Source organism: Nymphaea colorata, chromosome 8 (genome assembly GCF_008831285.2).
Source record: "Nymphaea colorata isolate Beijing-Zhang1983 chromosome 8, ASM883128v2, whole genome shotgun sequence".
NCBI classification, from domain to species: domain Eukaryota; kingdom Viridiplantae; phylum Streptophyta; class Magnoliopsida; order Nymphaeales; family Nymphaeaceae; genus Nymphaea; species Nymphaea colorata.
Window position 1 is genome coordinate 17,742,536 of NC_045145.1, and position 25,049 is coordinate 17,767,584.

Genomic DNA, 25,049 nt, shown 5'->3' on the forward strand with positions numbered 1-25,049 from the left:
CAATCTTGTGTAGTTGAAGTTTTCTGCACAAAATAAAGAATGCCAATAAAGAAGAAAGAACTCAAACAGAATATGAGAAACAAAAGTTGAAAGTCGAGCTAGGTGGCTCTTCATCGTCAGGAGCTTGTCAAATTATTGATTTAGAGCTACACTTCCATTCATATCTATGTGTGGATCTACATACTGGGCAGAACTTGGATCTAGATCTTGTTTTTCATGTACCATATTTCAGGATCCAGTTTGACCTAGGTCATAGATCTTTCTAGACGCTTGAACAAGCAACGAGGCAGGCTGTTGAACGCCTAATAATAAAGGTTTTTGTAGCATTTTGATTTTGACAAGTTATGAAGTAGTATTTTTTTATGGTGCCTACTGCCTTCTTGATTGGGCTAGGAAAATGCCCTTAAGATAGAGCATAGACTAGGCCAACTGAGTTAAGTATTACTCTAGGTTTGCTAGGTAAGTTAGGCTAGGGAAGCAACTTGCCTAGCAAACCTAGCCTAGCCCTTAAGTTGGCCTAGTCTATATACATAAAACTTTCTAGGTTAAGCATAATAGAGGCCATATTTAAAGTTTTGTAGAAACCTGATCCGGCCAAATTTTGAGTGGACCTTGACCCAGGTACCACCCAACCTAGCCCACTATGTTAGCCAAGCCTAGCTGAAACTCCGGCAAAAATTGCTCAACAAGGAATCTTATTCAACTTAGCTTGGCTGAAATCAACTTAATTAATTTAGCAAATCCAGCTCTGGTATTCCTGGTCAGACTAAAACTTTGCAGGATCCAGGGGAGACGAGTTCTAGTACTACCAACCAAATCTCCATTAAACCAGCATGCTCAGGTCTCCTACATTTCAAATTGATGTTTGGATTGCCTATTGAATCTGTATCTGCATTGGGTGCATGTTGATCATAAGGAACAGACATGTGATGCTTCGATCAGATTCCTAACGACTTATGTATAGTTTTTGATTCGTCGGTCATTGAAGTTGGAAGTGAATTTTTTTGAGCATCTCTTTTATGTAAACCCAATATTTTGATTGTTAATCTCTTGTTCTTCCCTTCCGCCAACACCTAAAACATAATGACATGCTTGGCTTGTGTAGTGAGTGGGCGCCTCGGGGTTCAAACCTTGGAACACCACGCACAAGCTCACCTCAAAACTCATGATGATCATCAGACCCTCGAATCGACAGTTCTTGTCTCTTCCTTCCAACGATAAGTGAAGGAAGAATGCCTGGTTGATTGTACCACTGTGGTGTTCGAGGAGGAGCTCTTTGCACATCAATCTAGGAAGAGAGATGAAGAAGGCATTTGATCACAAGCCTTCTGGTAGAAGAGAAGCAAACAGTTAATTAGCTTCTCACCCTTCTGCCAAATTGATCAACTGTGATAAAATGCTGTGCTGCATTTTATGAAAGTGATGCTCTGTTTCTCACATCAAGGGCCCTCTAAAGAGACCTTAGCTTTTCACAATGGACATGACTAGAACAGTTTTTGGCAACACCTTTAGCTCGAATGTCTGACACAGAGGATTGGCAACAGTTTTTGGCAACACCTTTAGACAAAACAAAGAGGAAATTCTCCTGTTTTTTTCCATCTTAGAGAACCAACTCTCAAGATTGTCTCACTTAAACAATGTCAGATTCGTGATCAGCTTCAGCTGCCTGATCTGGGGATCTTTTTAGATCTCACCGTAGCCTGTACCCTCCCTCACAGAGGCGCATAAACACCCCCTATCTTGAGATTCGGTTGCATGTGGAGTTGCTCTACCAGATGTTTCCTACCCTTTTCTGCAAACTGACCTCTTAGAGTAGATTTTCTGAGTAACTTTTGATTGAGATTATTGCTGGAACTTGATGCGTGTTCTGGAGTCTGCAGGTATCGAAAATTCACTTCATTTACTCTATATGTTTAGCTGCTATAAAAGTTTTACATATTCAGAAAAGAAAGAAAAAAGGACATTGATTTTCTGAACAACAAACAGAAATGAAGAATGAAGCAATAAGACCATGTTGTTTCCTTCAACTTGAGTGAGAATCTAACCAGAATTATGAGGCAACTGTTCAATGTAAGCTCCGATTAGATGGATAGTTGAAAGTAAAGGGAGACGTGTTAGGAATTGTGTCAAAACAGCATCTGATCCATTTTCTAGATAATGACCACAAAGTGAGCTGCTCAACAGAAATTGCTTTTTCTGGTTCCCTCCTACCTTACAAGTTGACAGCTCCACCACCACTTTATATGCCAACTAAATCTTCATCCTGGCATGTTCATTTCGCAGTAGTTAACGACGCTAAAAATTACAGAATAAAACTGGTTTCAAAGAGAGAGAAGGAAAGACGTGCGTTTGTTTTCTCTTCACATAAAAAAAACACATATATTTTAGTCAGAAAAAGGCGTAAACTTTGTTTAACAACAGGAGCAAGTACGAATTTGCCAATCAGAATCATGAAGTAAGAATAATTTTCTTTAATCAACTGCAGTTAGTCTACCAAAACCGCGTAGAAAATGTTGCAAAATGAGCTTTCGCCCCACGTTACATCGGCAAGATTGGGAGTTGGGATCGAGGCAAAGACACGGGAGGCACTGTCATGCAACTAGGCAACCTCTTCGAATTCTTGGCCGATTCGGGAGTGTCGCGTATCGGTTTTTATTCTTTTAAAATGTCTAATATTTTTTTTATTTTTAGTTAATGTTTATACACAGATGCTTTTATTTTATTTTATTTTTAAAAAAGATTTATTTCCCCATTTATTGAACCGGTGAACCGGCCGCGGCATCGCCGACTCTGTTCACAGACCCATTCTGGTAACATTGATGAGAAGGAATCTTTCATTGTGCGTGTTGGACGCAGAGGCTGCACGTGGGGGCCTCAGGCATCACGCCACCACCCTTATCCATCATTGTTTCGCTCACAAGCTACTTCCGATCTGTGTCTGTTCCTTCGAAAAAGAACAGAAGCAGAGCTCTTGTTCACAGAAAGAGAGAGCGAGCATATCTGGGGAAGAAACAAGAAAGCTAGACGAGATCTAAGCACACAACCCCCTAAAGACGCCGGCAGTCGATTTTCCCTTTATCCTTGTAGGCTGTCAAGTTGTACCCATGAGGGGAAAAGGAAAAAAGGATGGATGCTGGTAGAATTACAGATACATCCTGTGGGTATTTGTGATCTTTGTCCAGGACGCCATTGACGCAGAGCTGGAGCTTCCTTCTGATGTTCTAACCAGAGAATCATGAAAACGCGTCCGAGATCTTAAGTTTGTGTTTCTGATACCCTTTGATTGTGGAGATTTTTAGGGAAAAACATGGGTTGGAAGATCATCCTTCTGCTCGCCCTAACAAGGCAAGGTCGCGCTAGAGCTCAATATACGCATGATTTTGAAGAAGACGCGTTCATTTTGAGGATGGGTAGTCGCCATTATGAACATTAATGATCTTCCATATCATTAATTTCTCATATATCGGAAGCACATGAACCATAAGAAAAAAAATGATTGGTTTTCCAAAGCCCTGTAAAATGTTTCTGCAAAAGCCTCAACAACTGAACATTTTTCCTTTGGAACTTCAAATATCCATGAAACTGTAAATCGAACTTCATCAGGATCTGCATGCCGATTCCTTCGTCATCTGTTTGTTTCGATTTTTTGTCATAATTGAAGCCAGGTCCACTCAAATCCCACATTGAACATGGTGCCTCCATCTATCTCCGCCCCTGACTGTCACCACATTATGGCGGAGACAACTTTGATTTTAAGCCCAGGCTCAAATGCAGCCTCTTAAGAGGCTGTAAGCAGCAGTTCCTGGCAATGGAAGATGGTATCTTTCAAGGGATTGATGACAGCCAACAAGGAGAGCGAGACCCACCGTCGTCCACAAACAAACAATTCCAGCAACAAACAGCATGTTAAGCACTTATGATGTTTCCCACCGCTCATGATAAATCACGCCCATGCCTGTACAGTGAAAAAGAGAAGGCTTTCCCTGCTTTTCTTCTTGATGATAAATTAGCATTTGGATACCAACAAGAATAGATTAAAAATGCTGGCCATTCATTCATACCAGTGCAGACATTCAGACCCAATACACAACATACATGGAAAAGTTCACAAAAATTCATGTATAAATTAAACCTTATGATAGACTGTTCCAAACCAATGATTTTAATGGCCTTCCAGACTCCAGCATTTTTTTTAATATACAATTTTGGGAATTTTGACCCCATTTTTTTAAATTACAATGGGTCCAGCCTTAGTGTGGCGTTGGCACCCAGTTACCTTTTGTGTCGCAAAAAAAGGTACAATGATATACTAGTTGATGTGCAAGGCGCAGGTTTTTGACATATGCTTTTGCGAAACACCTCTGAACCCTAGAGACGTAGGGACCTTCAGATGCCACTTAGGTGGAGAGAACTGTTGGATATACAAATTCATCAATATAATATATATAAGATGTGCTCCAAATTTTATGTCTTAATATTGTTCACAATCAATTAATGGATGTGATCCAAATGGTCTATTTAATAAACATATTTTAAATTGCTTCATTTAGAAGGAGGTCGTCAAGGACAGAGAAAAGCCAATGATTCATAATACATCTAACACGAATTTATTTTAAAAAAATAAATAAAGGACTTGGATTTTATGAGTAATAGTGTCGAGTCTTTTTGTGGCATCTGATTTAGTAAAATAGATTCCTTTAGCAAGAAGTATGGAATTTTGCAATATAACAAGTTGCGGACGTTCAATTTATGTACATATCCTCATAAAGGAGACTGCTTATATTAAAGCAAACAAAAACAGCTGCACCCAAAGGGCTTACGTGCAAAAAATCAGGTATAAGAAAGTTACGTCCGATCAGATTTGGGTTTAAAAAAATGAAATCCAAATTTGAATCAAGTTTAAATGCGCATATGATCAGATTGTGCTCAGGATTCAACTTTCAGTAAATATATTATATCTATTATCTATACATTAAAAGTCACTTTTAAACATATCATAATCCAGTTGAAATTTGGGAATGTCGGATTTGGGATGTGAATTTAGAAGTCAGATTTGGATTGGTTTCCGATTATGAATTTAAAAGCTGACTTTGGGGTCCTAGATTTTTTTTTTTTTTCAAACTCATGATTGAATCAGTTTTTGAATTCAAATATATGAACATCCTATAAACTACTGGATACCTTATGAGGCACATCTAATTCAAATCCTATCCATTAACATCTTTATGAACAACTAAACCCAATTTCATGGGTAGAACATCAGTCGAGGGAGTTTGGTTGTCATCGATCTAAAACTCAAGATGATGTGAGATTTGGACTTCTTAGATTTCCAAGATATCATATCTTCAACTTCTTATGAATTAATAATTATTACATTTTAAAATTCATATGTCTGACTCGCCATCTTATCTCGCATCTATAGATTTGAATACAAGACGGATTTTAAATTCATCGCTCTGAAATAAAAACTTTGTCAAAGCCACTGTTAGTTTTAAAAGATTTTTAAGTACTTGATGCTCTTTATTTTGACTATTTTTACATGATTTCATTTTTACTAAAACAAGTATGTTCTTTAATATTTTTTTTTACTGATATTCAAATAGTTGAAACTACTCTTATGAATTCAGTACTAAGTGGAGCCCATCCGTATCCGTATTGTCTTCCACAGAGGTCCAATTTCCAGCACCGACGCAAGCACTTAAGGATCGATTGTCCGTCGCAAAAGAGACACCAAATACGTTATAAATCAGGTGAAAATCAGATACGTTTGCAACCTTTTACACTGGGACACACAGTCATTGTCTCTAAATCACCATTGGGAGGCTTTGAAAGTAGAGAGAAACATAAGCACATTATCAAAATTCTTTCTTGTATATATAGGGGCTTAAACCAAAGTTTTTTTTTTGTTATAAAAATTAACTAGAATCGATTAATTCAAATTGAATAATGTATATATATTTTAAGAAGAAACTGTTTTGAACATAAAAACTTCAAAGTAATATCCTTATGTTTCCAAGGTTCTACCTTGTTTCGAACTTATAGTATATTATTCAACTCAGCATAGAAGAATAACACATTAAATCTTAATAGTGACCATGAGATTCGAACTTCCAACCTTGCTACTTTATTGCACCATAGCCTTTGAGGCTAATTGAAATTGAATATTTTGAAAACCGGTGATCTATTTCTTTTTATTTGCTTTACATGTATATATAATTTTGGTTATCATAATAATAATAAAATTTTTTTGGCCGATGTAAGCCACTTGGACCCAACCTCCAAGGCGCGAAGTTCTCTCATTCAAACTGTTTGAGCGGCTGTCTCAGTTACCCGAGCCGACCGATACGGAGATTTAAAATATGCACTTTTTAGTTTTATTAAATAATTATTTTACTGAATCTTAATAAAATGTAAACTGCCGAGCCGATACGAAAACCGGCGCCGGCCGGCCAGTTTGATTTTTGAACGAAACGCGGCGGCAATCTCTTCTAATCAACTGTTTAAGTGGCGACAAAGGAAGTGAAATTGAAAAAACCGAAGGATTCAATCATTATAAAAAGCTACAAAAAAATAAAAATAAAAGCAGATGATGAGGAGTCAAGTTATTATGTTCTAGAATTAAAAAAAAAAAAAATCGCCGTCTTTTTCTATTACAAAGAAGGTGTTAAATTGTTAGTTTAAAACTAACTTAATTTTTAAAATTGAGTTGGAAAATAAAACGGTGAAGATGAGCGACTGCTTGCAGGAATAATGAGGGAAAGGTGGGATTCTAAATAAAAATAATGGGGAATTTAAATTGGAGAAAATGGGAAGGGGGGACAGCCATCGTTATTTTTGTTCACTGGGACTGACTGACTGACTGTCACCAGCAGAAGCGAGAGAGAGAGAGAGTCGCAGAAAAGAAAAAGAAAAAGGAGGTGGTGGAGTGAGGCAGAAGCGAGCGAGAGAGAGAGAGAGAGGGGGGCTAAGAAGGCCCTTCCCGTCATTTTTTCCCAGAAGGAAAGAGGAGAGAGGAGGACGAGCACTGACCTCCACCACTCTTTCCTTTCCTGGAGATACCTGCTGGTCGTTCTGTACACGCATACGAGGAGGAGAGAGAGGGAATGGAGAGGAGCACCCCAGTGAGGAAGCCCCACACATCGACGGCCGATCTGCTCACCTGGTCCGAGACGCCATTGCCGGATCCGGCCGCCGGGAACGCCGGGACGCCTGCTTCTCGCTCTGCAGCTCGTCCCCATCAGGTCCGTTTATCCTTTGTTCTCCGTCTCGTTTTTCGCTTTTGATGTCTTTTCTACACGAGCTGCGGTGCTTATAAGAGTGTTTTTGTTGTTGGGATTTTTTTCTTTTATCTTTACTTCAGCCATCTGGAGGGGTCGGGGCGGTGCTGTTCGGTGGGCAGGTGACTCCTGAAGAGGCGGAGAGCCTGTTGAAAACGTCAGATCTGTGGATCTCTTCTCCCTTTTTCCACTTTAGTTTCTGTTTTTCGCATTTTCTTTCCTCCCCAGTATTTGATTTGGTGATCTCCGAGTTGGCTTGAAGAAGCTGAGCTGCATTCTTATTTGTTACACCTTGTCCAGTTTTTTTCTTTGATTATGGAGCTATTACTTGCTGACTGGTTTTCTATCTGCGGCGTTTTTTCTTTCACGAGAAGTGATATGTCTACTTCATGATTTTGATTGCCCGATTCACAATGTACGGTAACTTTTAGCTTAATCAGGGTGTTTAGATGGTGCATTTCCTGAAAAATAAAGAAATTGAAGCAGCACTCTATGTTTCTACTATTTTACTCTAATGTTGGAAGGCTTTTGTTCTTGCTTTACTTTTTTGTTGCTTGGTCTAAATGGTTCTTAGGTGGCTATTTGTTGCTGTTAATATATGATGAGTTAACCTGGTAGCAAACCATCTCGATCTGAAGCGGATGCACTTATGGTAAATGGGATACGTGTCTTGATCTGATCCTACAGTAGTGCGAGTGCTGCAATAGCAGGCGCCCATGCTTACTCGTGGATACCCAATGATCTGACGTTAGCATTAGCAAAACACTCCTTAAAGATTGATCTGAGCATGTTTTGCAACTTGTAAGGTAAGGGAACTGTGTTAATAGTGCCACTGTTATTGACTAAGGCGAACGGAGAAGCATCCTTAAGGAATATTGAACTTATAATATGGAAGGCCTGGTGGTTCTCACCAGGTTAGGGGGCTAGATGAATCAGATGATCACCCATCTTTCTTGCAAGTTTTTTGGATTTAGTTCATTTTGGTTTTGAGGTTGCTTTCTAGATTTTTGTTCCATACAAGAATATACGCTTGTAGATGCACTGCAGCACTAGCTCCTTCAACATATTTTTGTTGGGTGATACATCAATGCTGCAAGTCTTGAAATATAATCCGTATTGAAAATACAAGTAATTGAAATGTAGGTCAAAACAGAACACCTTCTTCAAGAAAGACATGGCAAGACGGGAAAAATGGAAAGTTTCTGCATCGACTTTTTCTGGTTTACCTCTAGTCATTGTAGCCTTGGACATGTCCCACCAGGCCCAACACTCGTATCAAACAATCACCTTCTTCTTGTCTCCTTCTCCTTCTTGCTTCCAGCTTTGTTTGGTTGGCTCCTTGATCCTTAATGTGCAATCTCATGAAGGTTATGATCATGGCTTTTGTGATGACAACCTCATGAAGGCATGGTGGAAGTCAGTGTATAAGGTGGAATCATGGAAGCCAGACCCTTTTATTTTTCCAGTATTTCTCAATGCAGGCTCCTGAACACTGGAGAACATCAGCGATTTTGCAAATCCTTTCCAAATTTGCTCCCTAATCCAGATAATAATTGTAGCTGAAACCTGATCTACTCTTTTCAGTTTGACGTCAATATCTTTTCTTGCATGTGTTTTCTCTCGGTTAGTATAAACATTGCATACCTGACCTGTTATACTTAAGAATTTGAAAGTTGTAGATGTGTTTCTTCAATATCTGTTTGTCTTAGAAAAGATTGACATGGCAATGGCTTTAAATCCCTTGTCGTAATTCTTTATCAAGCTCAATGCTAGGCAGCAAATTGTGGTTGTAATTGTCTTGTACTTACTTTTCAATAATAGTCACAAATATTGATTTCTAATATATCTCAATAAGATCTGTCTCATAAATATATAGGTTTTTTTAAATCTTGGGCATGTCTGGGGATTGCCAGGCAAAATGGAAAATTACAGAAATGCTTAAAATAAGGAAAAACCTGTCTACTCAAAGTCTCCAAGTGATTGACCTGTATTTACAAGTCTTCTTATCAAGACCCCATTTTTTAGCACTAAATGTATCTGATACTTCTTAACTTCACATGCAGACATGGATGTTTCTGTGCCTTCTGCATGTTTCTGCATATTGGGTTGTGTTATCTTCTTTAATGATAAATTGATAATTGTCCTTTTGGGAATACAAAGTCACCATTTTACCATGCATCTGGCTGTTACATTTATAGTGATACATTTGTTGATATGGATGCAAGGATCATTATCATGTACTGGTAAATTTGGCTGCATAGTTGCAGCAGGGCTTCTGAAAAATGTAATTTTTCAACCACACGTAAATACTAAAGGCAGTGCTGCAGTGATCTTTTGATTAGTATCACGTCACTAATTGTACTGCAAATGGCTTTGCATCAGTGGCTGTATTAATTATTAAGTGTGAACATTTTAATAATCCTAGGGTTTGCTTTCTGGTGCTCAGGAAACCATGTTCAGAATCAAAGCTGAAAGAGATGACTGGCAGTGGAATATTTGTCGGTGAAGAAGATCCAGAATCAGGCAGCAACTTGTCAAATCCTACCAACAAAACTGGTTTACGGCTTTACCAGGTGTGTTCTACTTTCCCAAATATGAATGCAAGACCGTGTCAATAGCAATAACTGTTTGAAAACCGAAAATTAGGAAATAGATATCCAGGTATATGGTACTTTTTTAAAATGAGTGAAAAGTAAATAAGTTGTATAGGAAATGTGATGCTGATTATCGTTTGTAACTTTATGAAATACATTTAAATTTAAATTATATAACTTCTTTATTTGTGGAGTACATCTTGCCATCTTCCTGATGCTAATTTCTTTGGTACCAATTTACGAGCTCTTTCTAACATTTATGTTATCTTAGTAACTGGCTAACTGCACTTTCTTGTACATGTGAAATGTATATTGCAAAGTCTGAAGCTACGGATGATTCTGGTCATGAACAATCAGTTCAAGCCAGATTTGTCAGTCACACATAAAATACAGAAAATTAAGATGAACTTCCTTCATTTGATCATATTTTGGCACTCTGTTTGTGTGAGGATGGAATTATTCTTGCTTTGAATACCCGTGCTATGCTAGAGATCAAGAAGATTGTTAGAAATTTCAGCTAGCCCTAAGGAACTCTTCATGTGATCCTACAGCATGGTCATGTGCGGCATGGAAACTTTTGTGGTTGAAGCTTGTACAGAGGCTTGAGTATGCTTCCCTGTTCATCCAATTTTCTGACAGGACTTTGAATTTGTAGCGTGCATACAGATATAAGCACATGAAACTGTAAGGGTACATTTTACTTTCATGAATGGACACACTTTAGGTTCGTAATTAAAGGTTTCAATCTAAGAAACTGAATTGAACTTGAAATGCAATGTAATAATTGATGACAAATTTTGAATAGAAAAGGCATAAGGTGAATAAAAATGAAGGACTGACCATAAAATGAATGTATAGAATTTGACACTGTTGAGTGCTGATTGTGTTGGGCATCAGTTTTTCCAGTCTACAAATGTTTTGGAGTGCCTGTATTTATTAACATGTACACATGATATAGGCATGCAAAGAAAGTATGTCTTCTTTTTTAACACATATATCTTAAACATTTTCAAAATATCACAATAACATTCCCAAGAGCAAGATAAATAAAAAATAGAAATATGTATGTGTATATATATATATAATATATATATATATATATATATATATATATATATATATGCTCTCGCCACACCCGCACCCAAATTTTTTTTGGAACTTGCTGCATCCCGCACCGGCACCGTGCCCCCATGTGACATAGTTCATATGCAGCACCTGATTCTAAGACTGTGTAGTGCTGTTAAGTTCTTATATGGCAGTTTTCCCCTCTAGTCCTCTTGTATTTCTTTTGAATACATCCATTTGTTGATATATTTCTATTCAACCTTTTTTTGCTTTAGCGTGAAATAGCTTTGGAATTATAGTTTCCCAGATTAAAAATATTATGTTGTCGAAGCTAAGATGCTATTTTTCTGTTGAGGATGTGATCCATGCTGCTAAAGCATGGCAGGTTGGAAAGTAAGTTGGCTGAGCTATTCTGATCTGAGTCATATGTACTTTTTCAGCAAGCTATTAATTCGATCAGCCAGATCTCATTTAGTGCTGATGGGAGTGTATCTCCAAAGAAGCCAACAACTTTGACTGAGGTGGCAAAACAGAAGGAGCTTAGTGGGTCTTTAGAGAATGAGTCTGATGCAAAGATCAAGAAACAACTATCTGATGCTAAATCCAGAGAGCTAAGTGGGCATGATATTTTTGGTGGTCCTGCAGAAATCCCTCCTAAATCTTCTGCTGCACATTCTTTAGACCCAAAAGAAATAAAAGGTGTAGCTGATTCTACTCCAAGACATCTTCAAACTTCTATCAAAATATCGAGCGTGAGTATATTTTCTCCTTGGGTTGTTGTGATTAAAATGATCACTTTTTGTTGTGTGTGTTAGTTTCGTGTCTCCTCTGTTCACTATGCTTTATGCATTGTTGCTGAAAAAACACGCATACAATCCCAAAGCTTCACAATACCGAAAATTTTGTTTCATCTGAAGGGTTTGGTATTTTTCTCTATCCATTTTTTAGTGTGGTATTACAGTATTATAAGTTGGTGCATACAAATTTTTCTGCTATTCTAGTTGGTTCTCATTGACTCAATTATTATTACTATTGTTGTTATTACTATTATTATTTCAGGTTGGAGCAGATCAATCTGTTACTGAAGAGAATGTAGGGAAAACTGCAAAGAAGATTTACAATCAGAAAATGGCAGAGTTGACAGGTAATGACATTTTCAAAGAGGAAGCAGTGCCATCATCTGCTGAGAAGTCACTGAGTGTGGCAAAGCTGAGGGAGATGAGTGGTAGTGACATATTTGCTGATGGAAAAGCATCTTCACGAGATTACCTTGGTGGAGTTCGCAAGCCTCCAGGTGGTGAAAGCAGCATCGCTTTGGTTTGATTCCTAACCAGATCAGTTTTCTCCTTGTGCCTGCTCTTGGTGCAACTGGTCAGGCATACATTAACTGGTCATAGATACTCTACTTGTTGGTTTGGGGGAGATCATGTGGGAGTCTTGGTAGGGTGGCTGCCAACAAGGCTGGAAGCTAGGGCTTAAACATCGTTCGGAAATTGTTGTGTCCTGTTCTCGTGTGTCTCTAGTTAGATACTGGTCGCAATTTTATGGGTCTCGTGTTTGTAAAAGAGTGGTACGTGTTCTGATTGTTGTTGGACTGTTATGGATACTGTATTAATTTGAAAGGGTGAGATTTTTCATTTGAAAGAGAACCATTTTTTGCTGAAATGGCTGACAATGGAACAAATGCAGGCCTCAAAATTGAGTCCCTTGTTTCCGAAGGGACATGTTTTCCATGCCGGCTGCAAGTGCTCTTCAAAATTGAACAGTACATGTGGGCTGAACAGTACATGTCCCTTCGACTGCCTTAAAAGCGTCACAAGAGCACAGCACGACATCGATTTCAACCTAGCACTTGCAGCCCTTGCAAGGGTTCTATCATTCAGGATTTGTGGGCAGTAGCAGAGCTAAAAATTTCTGACTAAGCACTAATATTGTAAATCTTCAAGAAGCACCTATGTATTAAAAAAATAAAAGAATAATGAGGCAACAATGTGTAAGTATAGTATTTTTCAGGGGCTGGTGTGAGTAAAATGTGGGCAATTGCCCACACCAGCCTATATGTGCCTTGATCGTACCAGCAGGGACTGCATGAGGTGGCCAATAATATTATTAGCCACGTCCGTTGTCCTTGCTAATGATACGTTTTCAGCTAGGCCAAGGCCACTTGTGGCCATTTGACAGAGTTTAGTCATAACTAATAATTCAGCAATGTCTTCCACGTCGGCCACAGTTTCAGCTGTAGCAAGCAAAACGTTTCTTGGTGTATTGAATTTCAGTTGTTCAATCCACCATTTTGACATGTGGACACCATAAGTTTATTAATATGTATACTAAAAAATTATGAGGACTAGATACCGGCGCTTGACCCGGTTTAAGTTGAAACCATGTTGAAAATTATAGTGATAAAATTAACCGACATTGAATCATATTAGCACAAAAATGGATTGAATCAATAACTCAATGATCTAGATATTGTTTCTAAAGAACTCGTTCTATATGCGTCAGACATTGAATTAAGACCCAGTACTTAATCGACAATCCGAGACGACTTGGTCTCCTCATCAGATTTGCCAGCCATCGTTAGATCAGATTTTTTAAGCTGGTCTTGATCATGTGAATGATGTCTTCTATCATACATGTGGTGATGATAAAGAGACCATAGGAGAGAAGCTGATCATCGTTACAACCGTTACTGCTTACCATTTGATGGCCTCTTCCTTATTTCTCCCATAGCTTTAGCACCAGCAATCATTCTGCACTGTTTCTCCCCATCCTTGAAAAGGTCTCTCTCTGTCTCTCTTCCTCTCTCCCTTATCAATTATTTTCTAAATCATCATACGTTCTTTTCGGGTGGTTCTTGTGATGAAGTATGTGATGACTTCTGTTACGAAATCGTTCTTTTGAGTGTTTTAACTTTCACCTTTCTTCTGTTATGAAGATTTTCGTAAGAAATGTGATTGTAAAGGTGCCAAATCTTACTGTACTGCACAATTGTGGCTTCTAAGGTTATTGTTGGTTCGCGTTTTCTGTATTTCATTCCGAAGTTGATGGACTGTTCCTTATATCTCCTGTAGCCTGCCACCAGCAATCATCCTGCACTGTTTTTCCTATCCTAGAAAAAGCTCTCTCTGCCTCTCTCTCCCTTATCCATTATTCTCTAGAGCATCTTACATTATTTTCGAGTGGCTCTTATGATGAAGTGTGTGAAGAGTTCTGTTATGAAATTGTTCCTTGAGTGTTTTAACTTTCATCTTTCTCCTGTTATGAAGATTTTTCCTAAGAAATGTGATTGTAAAGGTGCGAAATTTAGTGCACTGCACAATGGTTGCTTCTAAGATTGTTGTGGGCTCGCGTTTTCTGTATTTCATATGCGTTTGCTGTATTTATTAGGCGTTTTCCAGCTAGAGCGCATATGCTTCATCAAGTGACCTAACGGACAACGTTGCTCTGCCTTTTTAACTCTATGGTGCTGTTCTCTGCTTCATGTCGTGAATGTTAACTGTGATAGAAGTAGGCGGCCTTCCCCAGCCTTCCTCTGAGAAATGGCCACTGCCCATCTGGGTTCTTGTATGCCTTCCATGCTTTTTCTTGTTCACTATTTCTTCTCCCCATTGAACTTCGCCAGCGAAGGCAAAATCATCGCGATAATTTTCAGGCGGCCAATCTCTAAACCAGGCACCATCACACCAAATACGCCAGTCCCCAGTTTCAGGACCATGTTCTCCATGAAAATCATTACAAACTTGTTAGCAATTCTTCTTTCATCATTTGTTTTTATAGATGGCCATTTTGAGGCAACTCTCCCACAGTGACAGGTTGCAACGAGTTCTTCTCCCTTGTATCTAGACATGTGTTTCGAATGTGGTTCATCTTGGACACAATGATCCCACAGGATAGAGCCGTTAGATGGTGATACTCGGCGGTCCTTAATGCTACTGTAGCTAGAAATGTGAGCAGAACCATTTGGGCTTTGGAATGCTCGTAAAGCAGCTCATGTACTCTCTCTACACAAATTTTGGATAATGTTTTCCTACACTTAAAGAATTTAGGGGAAACCTTCGTGGTGGGAGGAATAAACCTCCCCACATATTTAAACACCAGCAGGGATGCCCTGACTCAATTAATTAACTTCATCTCTCTTGTGCGTTGACACAATGAAGGAAATGAAGATAAAGCTGACAATAATCCCAATTTATTATGTCAGCCTTTTAATGGCTTCATAAGAAAATGCCAGAATCGCAAGAGGATTCCGACCACAGGTTCACCTAGACGAACAATAGGGAAAGGGTGGCTCAGATATGCTGTTGGTTAGACTGATGCTTAGTAAATGTTAGGTAGCAGGATAGATGGGGGAGTGGTAGCTATTGGATTATGGAGCCTGATCGATACTTGATAGTTTTTTTAATTTTCGCGGTAACTCTCGACGTGATTTTTTTGTAAGAACATTTACGTCATTTTTCTGCTTTACAGGTTTTATCCTAATCTCATGTTTATGAAGGCACCGTTTTGCTTGTACTTTGTATTCTATTATGATAGTAAAAACTACTTTGTGTGGTGGCTAGACATAGGAAAATGTTGTCCATGTAAATATTTGTGTGTTACTTTTCTCTCTTCTTCTAGTTTCTTTTGGTGCGTTCAGAGAATGTGAGAGAACCTTATTTCTAACAATAGCCCGTGCTACCCACTTTCACGATTTTATGAAAATTTTAGACATCCATTTTTTTCAACTATCTAGACAATTATTTTGACTTGGGAACGGTTTTTGTATAATTTCAAAAATTTCCGCCACAAAGGTCACATCCATATGGTTAGATTTTCTGAAGGTGAGGTAACTCGGATGGAAAAACAACCTATTGAGACTTGTAAAAAGAGGCCACAGTTTGGAAAGGTAAATTTCAAAGAGCGAACCTGAGAAATAGCTAACAAGATGGTGACTACTGTCATGAAAAATTTCGTAGAATAAAATTCACAAACAACAGCTGATGATAGAGGAGAGACAGTGCTCATTTGGAGTAAGTGAATGATTGTCCTGATGGTATATAGATGATAGAGACAGAGAAATGCCATCTTCTCTTCCTTGTAAACAATCTCATCAATTCAAGCAATGTATCTAACAGACAGCTCGCAACGCTTGTTTGGATGACATGCTGTTACACTTGGTTTAAAAATTAAAACAACCTGGGTTTAATTTGCACATAAACCAGGTTTTGAAGCCAAAAACCTGTGGTTAACTTTGGATGTGCAAAAAAAAACTAGAGACTGGTAAAAAACCTGCGTTTCGTGATGAATTTTGAAGCATCGCGTCACTAATAAAAGTATGTGACGCAGGTCTGGCTTGACTAATTAATTATTAATGATACCGACCAAACATACATATCATCCATCACACCCACATGTGGATCCCTAGTGGGTATGATGAATGAACATAGACTGTCTACTTACCCATCATCCTCCTTAACCGGAGCTCGCAGGCGATCTTTCCTTGTGGAAGCATCTGCAGCAGCTGCGTGTGGCCATGGCCGAAGCCATCCAGAACGACAGCCTCATCCCATCTTGTCTCAAAGGAGGAAGCGGACCCTTTCTTTTCGAGTTTCGCAGAATGGTCGCCGTCTCTTCGAGAAGACGGAGAATAGAGGTAGTATCTCAAAAAGAGTCTGCCTACCCATAACAGTGCACCAACGTTTCTTGCCATTGAGATCTTCAAGCTCAAATCCGACTGCAGTTACATAAATCCAAAGCTTTCCGGGTTAACAAAGTTCTCCTGATCAACCAGCAAAAATCATACTAAATGGGATATAGATTATCCATTGTTTGTCAAGGTTGATGCCAAGGGAGACGTTAAAGCTTAAAGGTCTTGCATCGCCCCCTTTTTGTCGTGTGAAAGGAAAGAATCTTTTTCAACATTCTACAAAAACAACGGACTCGTCAGAGAGAATGAGTTGATTCCGCTCCAACATCGACTCGCCAGAATTGCAGAAATGCCTTTGACTCCCCCCTCGTATAATTCCCTTCACAAGTGCCTTCTTGAGAGGATGTCCGCGTTTACCCAAAAAAAAAAAAAGGTTGACTTATTGCATGAAAGGTTTTTGTGGTTCAAATTTATTCTAAAACCACTCGACGGAGAGAAACTACGCAAGGAAGAATGAGAATGTTCAAGGTGAACTCAAACGCAAAAGAAGGAAAAAGAAAAAGCAAAAACAGAAAAAGTATTACTAGAATATTCAGCCTGGTAGAAGCTAGTAAACCAAGTACTCCATCACATTAAGATGAAGTGCAAGTACGAGATCCACTGCTGACCAGCTCAATGTACAACGAATTGTGCTAACCAAAGATCAACCAAGGTATAGAATCTTTCAATTTTAGTATGTCACCTTATCTCATTAAGCCCTGTTCCACCCCCAACCACGAAGCGCTGAACTCAACCACTCGACTGGATTTCGAGATTATAGAAACCACAAATAAGAGAGAAGTAAAAGGAGAAAGGGTGATACAATTGACTGAATTCCTTAGACGAAATCTGGTTCTCTTTGTTGAGCCAGTCCTCTTTCACCAATACAAGTTCAAAATGGCATTTGAGCCACAAGAAGACTTATAACAATTGCTAGCCAAACATTAATTCGTAGGCAGCCTCATGTAAGGGCACAATAGGTGGAAAGAGACATTACACAACACAAACCTATCTGAATACTTTAAGGCTAGAACGTGGAGTCTATGTTCATCAAACATGGCTATGGAGATCCATACTGCATATGACTATTTTTCTTCTTCTGCAACATGCACCTTGTATCCAAGCCTCAAGTCTGCTCCATTCAGAGGAAAAAAGGGACAGACAAACACAGAATCAGACTAAGTTATCAGTGACTTTACAACTTCAATAATGGAACTTTTCCAAGACAATGAAGCTTCTTATCACCTTCTATGAATCAGATCTTAACTTCAAGAATATAACAAGGTTTAACGAAAACTTGCTGTTATGCAGAATCAGATTTTGTCCACAACTTTTCAATTCAGACTTGGACTGAATCTTCTTTTCCAAATTAATAAAGCTTACACTTGGAAGCATCCAGATCATTGTGATTTATTCTGTTAATTTAATAATAAAACCCCACCAATGACTATCTATAGCAGACATGTTATTGCAAAAATAGACATTTCAGTTACTCTTTATGTTTAATTATTGCAGCAGTTTCATGCATTGTTTTTGGTTCATCACCATAGTGTTACACCCAGATGCATTTAGTAGACCACGGCACAATGATGTGCGTCATGTATAAACCAATCCCGCACAACGTTTCCAAAAATCCCATGTTACTTTTAGTATGCTTGGACCTTTTACTTGCATGTACTTGTGATAAGGCACCAGTAACAGCATAATTAAATATAACTCCTGCAGTATACACATTTCTTCATCTGCATGTCCCTATGAGCCTTGCAGCCAAACAATCCCAGGGCTTAATTACATAACTTTATAAGTGTACACTAAAAATTTTGAAACCATGACTTCCTGAAAGATTTTCATACTTGTTAGGGTTACAAAATTTTCAATGTTTTCTACTAACAGATTTTTTCCGAGTTCATAAGTGCTTATGTCACCAATGAAAATTAATTAGCCTGAAAATTCCATATATGCAATCTGCATGATAGTTGTCAACTTAAAGGCTCTAACCAGTTCACATAAAGTCGCTGATGATATCCACGGTTGGTTCTACAGAGAGAAATCACCTACCACCAGATCTCAACAAGTCCATGTTCAGAAAACAGACGTTTAGGAAGATTTATTACTACGTAAACTAAGTTCAAGCCCAAATTGTTTATGGCAATTCTAGATGGCACCTCTTCACAAGCTCCAACTTGGGTGCAAGACCAAATAGATAGGTGTTTTTCTGTTAAAAGCAAGGTTAGATGTGTTAGAAGCTTCTTTCCTGATATCCACCAGCAGTCATTTGACAATCTCAGATCTTAAACCAAAAGATCTTATGTGTTACTGATATGCTTAATGGCAGGATGCCCATACCAGAATTCAACGTCTAATGGTTTGCAAAGGATCTCAAGTTAGACCAAGAGTCTGACTTATGGCCCACCCTTTCCAACTTATTGTTGGTAAAAGGTCTCTTTTTGGTGGCAGTGGTGGTGGTAGTTGAATTATCAACTACCAGAATTTCATTACTAAAAGAAAGACTTAATTGCAGTTCTTTTGGGAAAAAGAGAAGGATAGTTAGTGTATACTACCTTCTTTGGAAGATTTCTCATGTTCAGCTTTCTCCTGTTCATCATTTTGCCAACTGCCATTATTGCCGGCCTCTCCTCCAACAGCATTCTCAATGTCGCTTTCACTTGCAGTCTCCCATTCAGAATCATCTCCTTCCTCACCATAAATATCACCAATGTCACCATGATGATTCGTACTGCCATGCTTTATCGCAGCTTCTCTAAACAACCAAGATGCCCGCATCTGCTTTTTGACTAAACGCTCCGCATAATCAGGGACTTTATTCTTCCAAAGTGAGAGGTCTGGATCAGTCGATTGAGAGCATTCATTGATGAAAAGAATGGCATCAAGCAAACTTTCTTTAGCCAATCCCAACATATCATATGCCTGGGCTCTTCTCCACAGACTTTTGGCATGGCGATTGATAGGACTATGCAGACAGAGCGCACGTGTAGCATCACTTATGGCAGCCAAAGGCTGCTGCATGAGAAGGTGGCATTGAGCCCGATTGCTAAAGAGCACAAGCCTCTCTTTCCTGGACTTCATAGGACATGAAGCTAATGCCTCTGTGTATTTGGCTGCTGCACCTGCAATATCACCTGAAGAGAAGAGAGAATTGCCTTCGAGTTTTACAACTAACGCTGCAGCCTGTTTGATATGAAGATCCTCTTTTGGCATATTCTTCTCCCATTTCGTTCTCCTCCTTGAGTTTGCAAGCTCATCAAGTTGCTCCTTTGTGTGGCTGCTGATAGAGCTCCTTACCATGACATGTGATTGGATGCATTCCTGAAGAACTTCAGCAATAGATTCCCCAAGCCTTTTGTGGTCCCCCAGAGAAGACACTTCCGCCAAGTCTACAAGAACAGGAGCGGCTGCATCAATTACCTGCATGAAACAAAATGGACAATGACCCAAACAGGCACTTACAACAGCAACATAGGAGTTTCAGAATTCATCAACCTGGAAAACATAACATTGATCTTCAAGTCATAAAACAAAATTCCGATTTTATAGTGGGCACATCTGCTTTCACAAATATATGATATTCTTTTCTATTCTTACTACAGGTAATTTTTTTGTTATGGCTCAAAAGTAAAACTTGAATTTGGCGTTTTGACTTGATGATAGTGATACAGTTCACAACTTGTCAGTCTGTAATATGTAAGTACAATTTCATAATGACAATGTTTGGGCAGATTATATGTCACTACAGCATTAGCAATTTAAGATAGGCTGAGAATCATCAACAGAGACAAGTTGATGAAATTGAAGAGTTATTTCCATCTTAGTAAGACAGCAACACACGTTAATGACAAGCTTGTTCACAATATGCTATTACCAGTCTTATCCATTTTGACCTGTTATTTGACTTTTTTAGACAACAATTCTCGAAACTTACAAGTTATAATTCCACAAAGAATTGCTATATAAACTTGAACTGTTGATTAGCTGTTCTCAGCAGATCGGTATATCCAAGTTAATAAACTGCAACGTCACCACAAAAAAAGAACTGTCAATTAACAGTTCTCAACCATTGCATTGTCAATACGTAATCAGAGTTAATAAATTGCACGACCACCACAGAAAGAACTAGTGCAACAGAGTGACGGAGTCCAAAAAGAGAGCTAGTTTTCCTCTCACAAGAACAGAGAAACACCAATATCATGTTCCAACGTAGATGAACAATTAAAAGGTGAGGATTGATTATGCTGAGAACCTTCTACTTTGATTTGATGTATAAAGTATAAACCCAAGAACCTGATTCCAAATCTATGAAAAGCAAGAAACAATAAGAGACAACACCACCACAAGTGAAGTGGCTTCAACCAAAGTTCATTGAGAAGATGTAGAGCATTCTTGCTGAGATGAATTTGTCAACTTCATTTAAAAGCAAAATATGGTCCCTGCAACTACTTTACCAAAAATATGTATGTTAAACACTATGATTATGTTACATACTTTATGAGAAGTATTTTGATCTTTAAGCAACCACAGAAGGCAATCGATAGCCATGTATTGCCAATCATCCGAAGAGCGAGCAATGTTGCAAAGAGCCTCGATAATTCCTGGAAGACTAGCCACTTGTAACCTGCCATGCTTGTGGTGACATATTGTTCTTAATAAACCAATACCAGCCGGTGAATTTTCATTTACTAGTCCTCCCCACATGCCTGGGAGCTTGACAAGAAATTCAGGTTTGCAAACGAAAGGGATAAACTCTGCCTTGAAGGCAAAGCAATTAATGAGCTGAAGAGACCAACACTGCAATTGACTAGCCCATTCTTCAGCTTTCCTAGACTCCATTTCAACTCCACCCATTCCACGTGTCAGCAAATCACAGTGATAACTAAGCCGTCTGTCCACAAATTGATAGAAATGAGAATAAACAATTTCAAGTGAACCCATTGCCAGCTGAATGGAGAGCTCAAGAACTTCACTATGGTTGGCAACAGCAGGAAAAGTAGAGGCATATGTGGCCAAATGTCCGAGAGCTCTAACCGCCACCCTTTGCTCCACCCAAGTCAATCGACCTCTTAAAAGCTCCACAAGAGGTGGGATAACCCCTGAACGGACCGCACGTTCTGCAAATTCCTCCATATTCATTGTGTATGATCCGATGATATGTGCTGCATAATAGGGTATATAGATATTCTGGTCATGGGAAAGCCAGCGCCTATTCTTCAAGCCCTTCCATATAAGAGAAGACATGCATTCAAATATTCCCAACTCAATGAACTCAGGATCATTGGGGTGTGCCATGGCAGTATTCCAGAGACCACTGATTGGGAGAACCTGGCCATCATCATCTTGAGTAGGAAGTTCTCTGAAGAACTTCAATACACTTGATCTACGTTTACTAGGATTTCCTTCTTTCATAACGCAGAAGAAGCATCCAGGATATGGGCAATCAGGAGGAACTGTACCCATTGCTGACTGTCCAAAACAGGAATTGCTACGAAATTGGTTCTTCAAGAATCATCTGAACAAGAAAAACTGATGTCATAGAGTGCCGTCTTCATGATAACTAAAACAATTTAGACGAATCAAGGGAACAAAAATAATTGGCATAAACTAGAATCAACAAAACCTAACAACTAAATTAACAGTTTTTCCTATAAACAGTCAGCATCTGGATAATAAACCATCCTGCTTGCAAATAAAACCATCGGACCAGAGCTTTTATATTTGACAATTGCTATTATTACTGAGTTTACCAAGCCAAGCCACATTCGGTGATCCATGGTCAGCTGATGCAAAGTGCAACCATATCAAACTCCCGTCTTTGGACAGGCTAAATACACAGGCTCAGGCCGTGCTGGGAAAAACGCATTGGAAACGCATCAACAAGGCCGGAGACATGAGCATGTTGTGTTATGTCATAAGACGAGGGAAAAGTAGCCCATTAACAAATTACTAGAAGTACAATATGCAAAACGCGCAAAAAGGAACGCTCACGACAGGATGCAATGGAAAAGGAATTAATCAGTTATCCGAACACCAGAGAGACCTAAACAATGGAACTCGTTAAAGAACGGGGCAATTGCAGGGAGAGAGAGAGAGAGTACAGGGTGATCTGGTAGTTAACGGCTGAAGTGACAGCGGATGCGCAGAGAGATAGTAGCTTACCGAAGGATCGCGATGAGGGCGCCGTTATTCGGGCGACAAAAGGTGAAAACCGGACCGTCCTGAGGTTGTTTATTCCGAACACTTCCCCGTTCTCCTAAATTTACTCTAACCAAAGATCCTTAAATCCTTTACCTTGTCTCTTCAAAATGTCTCCCCCTTCCCGTCTATTACAGCATACCAGTATGCAAGGGCAACGCAACCACGAAGAAACCATCCAAACCTGTTGGAACGTATTGTGCGCGTCTCTGAAAGAGTCTAAACCTTGGAGTGGCTGAGAGCGTTATATAGCTGTAAATGTATACGTATTTATAACTGTATAAATACTGCTCCTGAAAAAGAAATAACAGAGAATCCTATCGAGTTCTGCTCCTCAACAGAACTTTCCCCTTTTCTGTTCTTCCTCCAGTACTCTGTTCTTGCAGATCCGTGAGTTGCAGGAAGTAGCAGGTGGATTTAACACCAACACTCCGACCCGAGAAAGGAAGAATGCTTGAACGCCTGCCCAGCAAGACAAGATGGGCGGGGGTTCTTCACTTCACTCCAGTAGTGACGACGCAAAAGGAAGGAAGAAGATAGAGGAAAAGAGGGAGGGGAAGCCGAATATAGTAGTGGAGGCACAATATCAAGGGATCTCGCCGTCAAAATCCAAGTTTTGCTGGTGAATGGAACTCAGAATGAAAGATTTCCATCTTTAAGGAAAGAGAAGGTGGGCAGTGGATGAAGAGAAAAAGGGAGGGGCAACATTTGCCAGCCCGGCTTCAGGCCTACACTGGGCCACCGCAGCGTTCAGTTTCAGACCCCACCACCCTCTCTCCTTCTCTCTCTGTTTCTACCCTTTTCATCTGCAGGAGACCATGCAGGGAACGCTGTGACAAAAGGAAATTTGAAACGGCAAAATAATGGTACCTTTTTTTCTGCAAAGAAACCGAAATCTTGATTACTTCTTTTTCTGCAGCCCCATCAGAGTCTTGATATGAACAATCCCCTAAAGTCTGAGAATCAACATATAATAATTTTTTTGAAGATTCTATCATTAGTTTGTATAAGAAAATTGCTGAATATGTATAGTAATGCTATTTTGTACCGGGAGTACTTGTACCTATATTGCCATGAATACTTTATAGCACTTCTTATCATACCTTTATACTATGAAGGACAGAGCTATTTCAATTGCATTGGCGGCAATTTGATTTGAATTGCAATCGATTCAAAACTGTCACTTGGTTATGCTTGAATCTTTGTAATATCCAAAAATCTTCTATTTTTATTAGTACATTATTTTGTTTATGTATAAAACCTTTTTTTTTTACGTTTTTTAATAATGCACGAATCGATTAAAAGTCGATGTGAATGGCCTCACTGATTTGATTCATCATGGAACGATTTTTAGCAACATCCATCAAAATTACAGGTACAGGCTATGAGTTCCAAAGTAAAGTGAACAATCCAGTTTCAATGTAAGTAGCTTCTTCTTCTTCATCTTCTTTCTTTTTTTTTTTTTTAAGAAGGTGAAAGAAAAAGGGAAAAAGAAAGGAATAGAAAGTTGGACCACTGGATTCGATCACCATGATGAAGCGGACAGTCTGACAGGCTTGCCCAGGTCCCATCCCCCTTCTTCCACTCCATGATGAACTCTTTTATTATTGGGATATGAAACATCACGAATTTATCTGGAATTCGGTAGGTTAACAGGCGAGAATTGTCAATTCATGAACACAATCCTATAAAAATATGTTACTATATTCTCAAATTGTCCTCTGTATTTTATTTTATAGTTAGTCCACAATAAATTGTCTTAGCTTACAATTCCGGGCTCGCTTGTGGGGTAGATTGTTGTTCAATATTTCTAAAGTCTCTTGACCTATAAATATTTTCTGCAAGTAAAATTCCAAAAGGAAAACCTTTCAACCTTTTCTTGATAAAGTGGTAGATACAAGTATGGAAGCTCTCCACTTGGGATGTGAAGTTGTTCAACATTTTCTTCTTGTTACTTTTTCAAATAATGTTACTCGGTGCATTATGTAAGTGACATAACTACTAAACAATGGAAGTATTTGGAAAGTTCAATGACAGCAGTGGCTTAATGGCAAGTCCCCACCACCAATTATGATACACGAACTGATGGATACTAACGAACAAACCCCTTAAAGACGCTTTCATTTTCAAGGTTTTGATCGGTTGTGATAAGGATGCCACTCTCCTCCGAGGACTTCACTCAGATAATCTTACAACACTTGATTCAAAGACTATATTAAACAGTAGCAGAAGAATTCCAAA

The 25,049-nt window shown here is 38.9% G+C and overlaps 2 protein-coding genes across 2 annotated transcripts; one reads left to right on the plus strand and one right to left on the minus strand.

Annotated features, from left to right (window-relative positions):
* The first annotated feature begins 6,829 nt into the window (after positions 1–6,829).
* On the plus strand, positions 6,830–12,585 carry LOC116259121 (uncharacterized). Its single transcript, XM_031636765.2, has 5 exons — positions 6,830–7,241; positions 7,361–7,434; positions 9,724–9,850; positions 11,377–11,688; positions 11,996–12,585. The coding sequence occupies exons 1-5, from the start codon at positions 7,104–7,106 to the stop codon at positions 12,257–12,259; spliced, it is 915 nt and encodes a 304-aa protein (XP_031492625.1). The 5' UTR covers positions 6,830–7,103; the 3' UTR covers positions 12,260–12,585.
* Positions 12,586–17,421: 4,836 nt separating this feature from the next.
* LOC116258866 (uncharacterized) lies at positions 17,422–23,667 on the minus strand. Its single transcript, XM_031636297.2, has 4 exons — positions 22,773–23,667; positions 21,105–22,125; positions 19,166–20,030; positions 17,422–17,736 (listed from the first exon to the last, which is right to left on the minus strand). Exons 2-4 carry the CDS (start codon positions 22,071–22,073, stop codon positions 17,690–17,692), a joined length of 1,881 nt encoding a protein of 626 aa, XP_031492157.1. The 5' UTR covers positions 22,074–22,125; positions 22,773–23,667; the 3' UTR covers positions 17,422–17,689.
* Between the last annotated feature and the right edge of the window lie 1,382 nt (positions 23,668–25,049).

Bases quoted from the DNA above. Each gene is read 5' to 3' on its own strand.
- LOC116259121 (XM_031636765.2), top strand. From the start codon at position 7,104: ATGGAGAGGAGCACCCCAGTGAGGAAGCCCCACACATCGACGGCCGAT. The intron at 7,435-9,723 runs GTCAGATCTGTG...TCTGGTGCTCAG, and splicing joins GCGGAGAGCCTGTTGAAAAC to GAAACCATGTTCAGAATCAA. The intron at 9,851-11,376 runs GTGTGTTCTACT...GTACTTTTTCAG, and splicing joins CTGGTTTACGGCTTTACCAG to CAAGCTATTAATTCGATCAG.
- LOC116258866 (XM_031636297.2), bottom strand. From the start codon at position 22,073: ATGGGTACAGTTCCTCCTGATTGCCCATATCCTGGATGCTTCTTCTGC. The intron at 20,031-21,104 runs GTATGTAACATA...TGTTTCATGCAG, and splicing joins ATCAAAATACTTCTCATAAA to GTAATTGATGCAGCCGCTCC. The intron at 17,737-19,165 runs GTAGTATACACT...TGAATGGAGCAG, and splicing joins TGAGAAATCTTCCAAAGAAG to ACTTGAGGCTTGGATACAAG.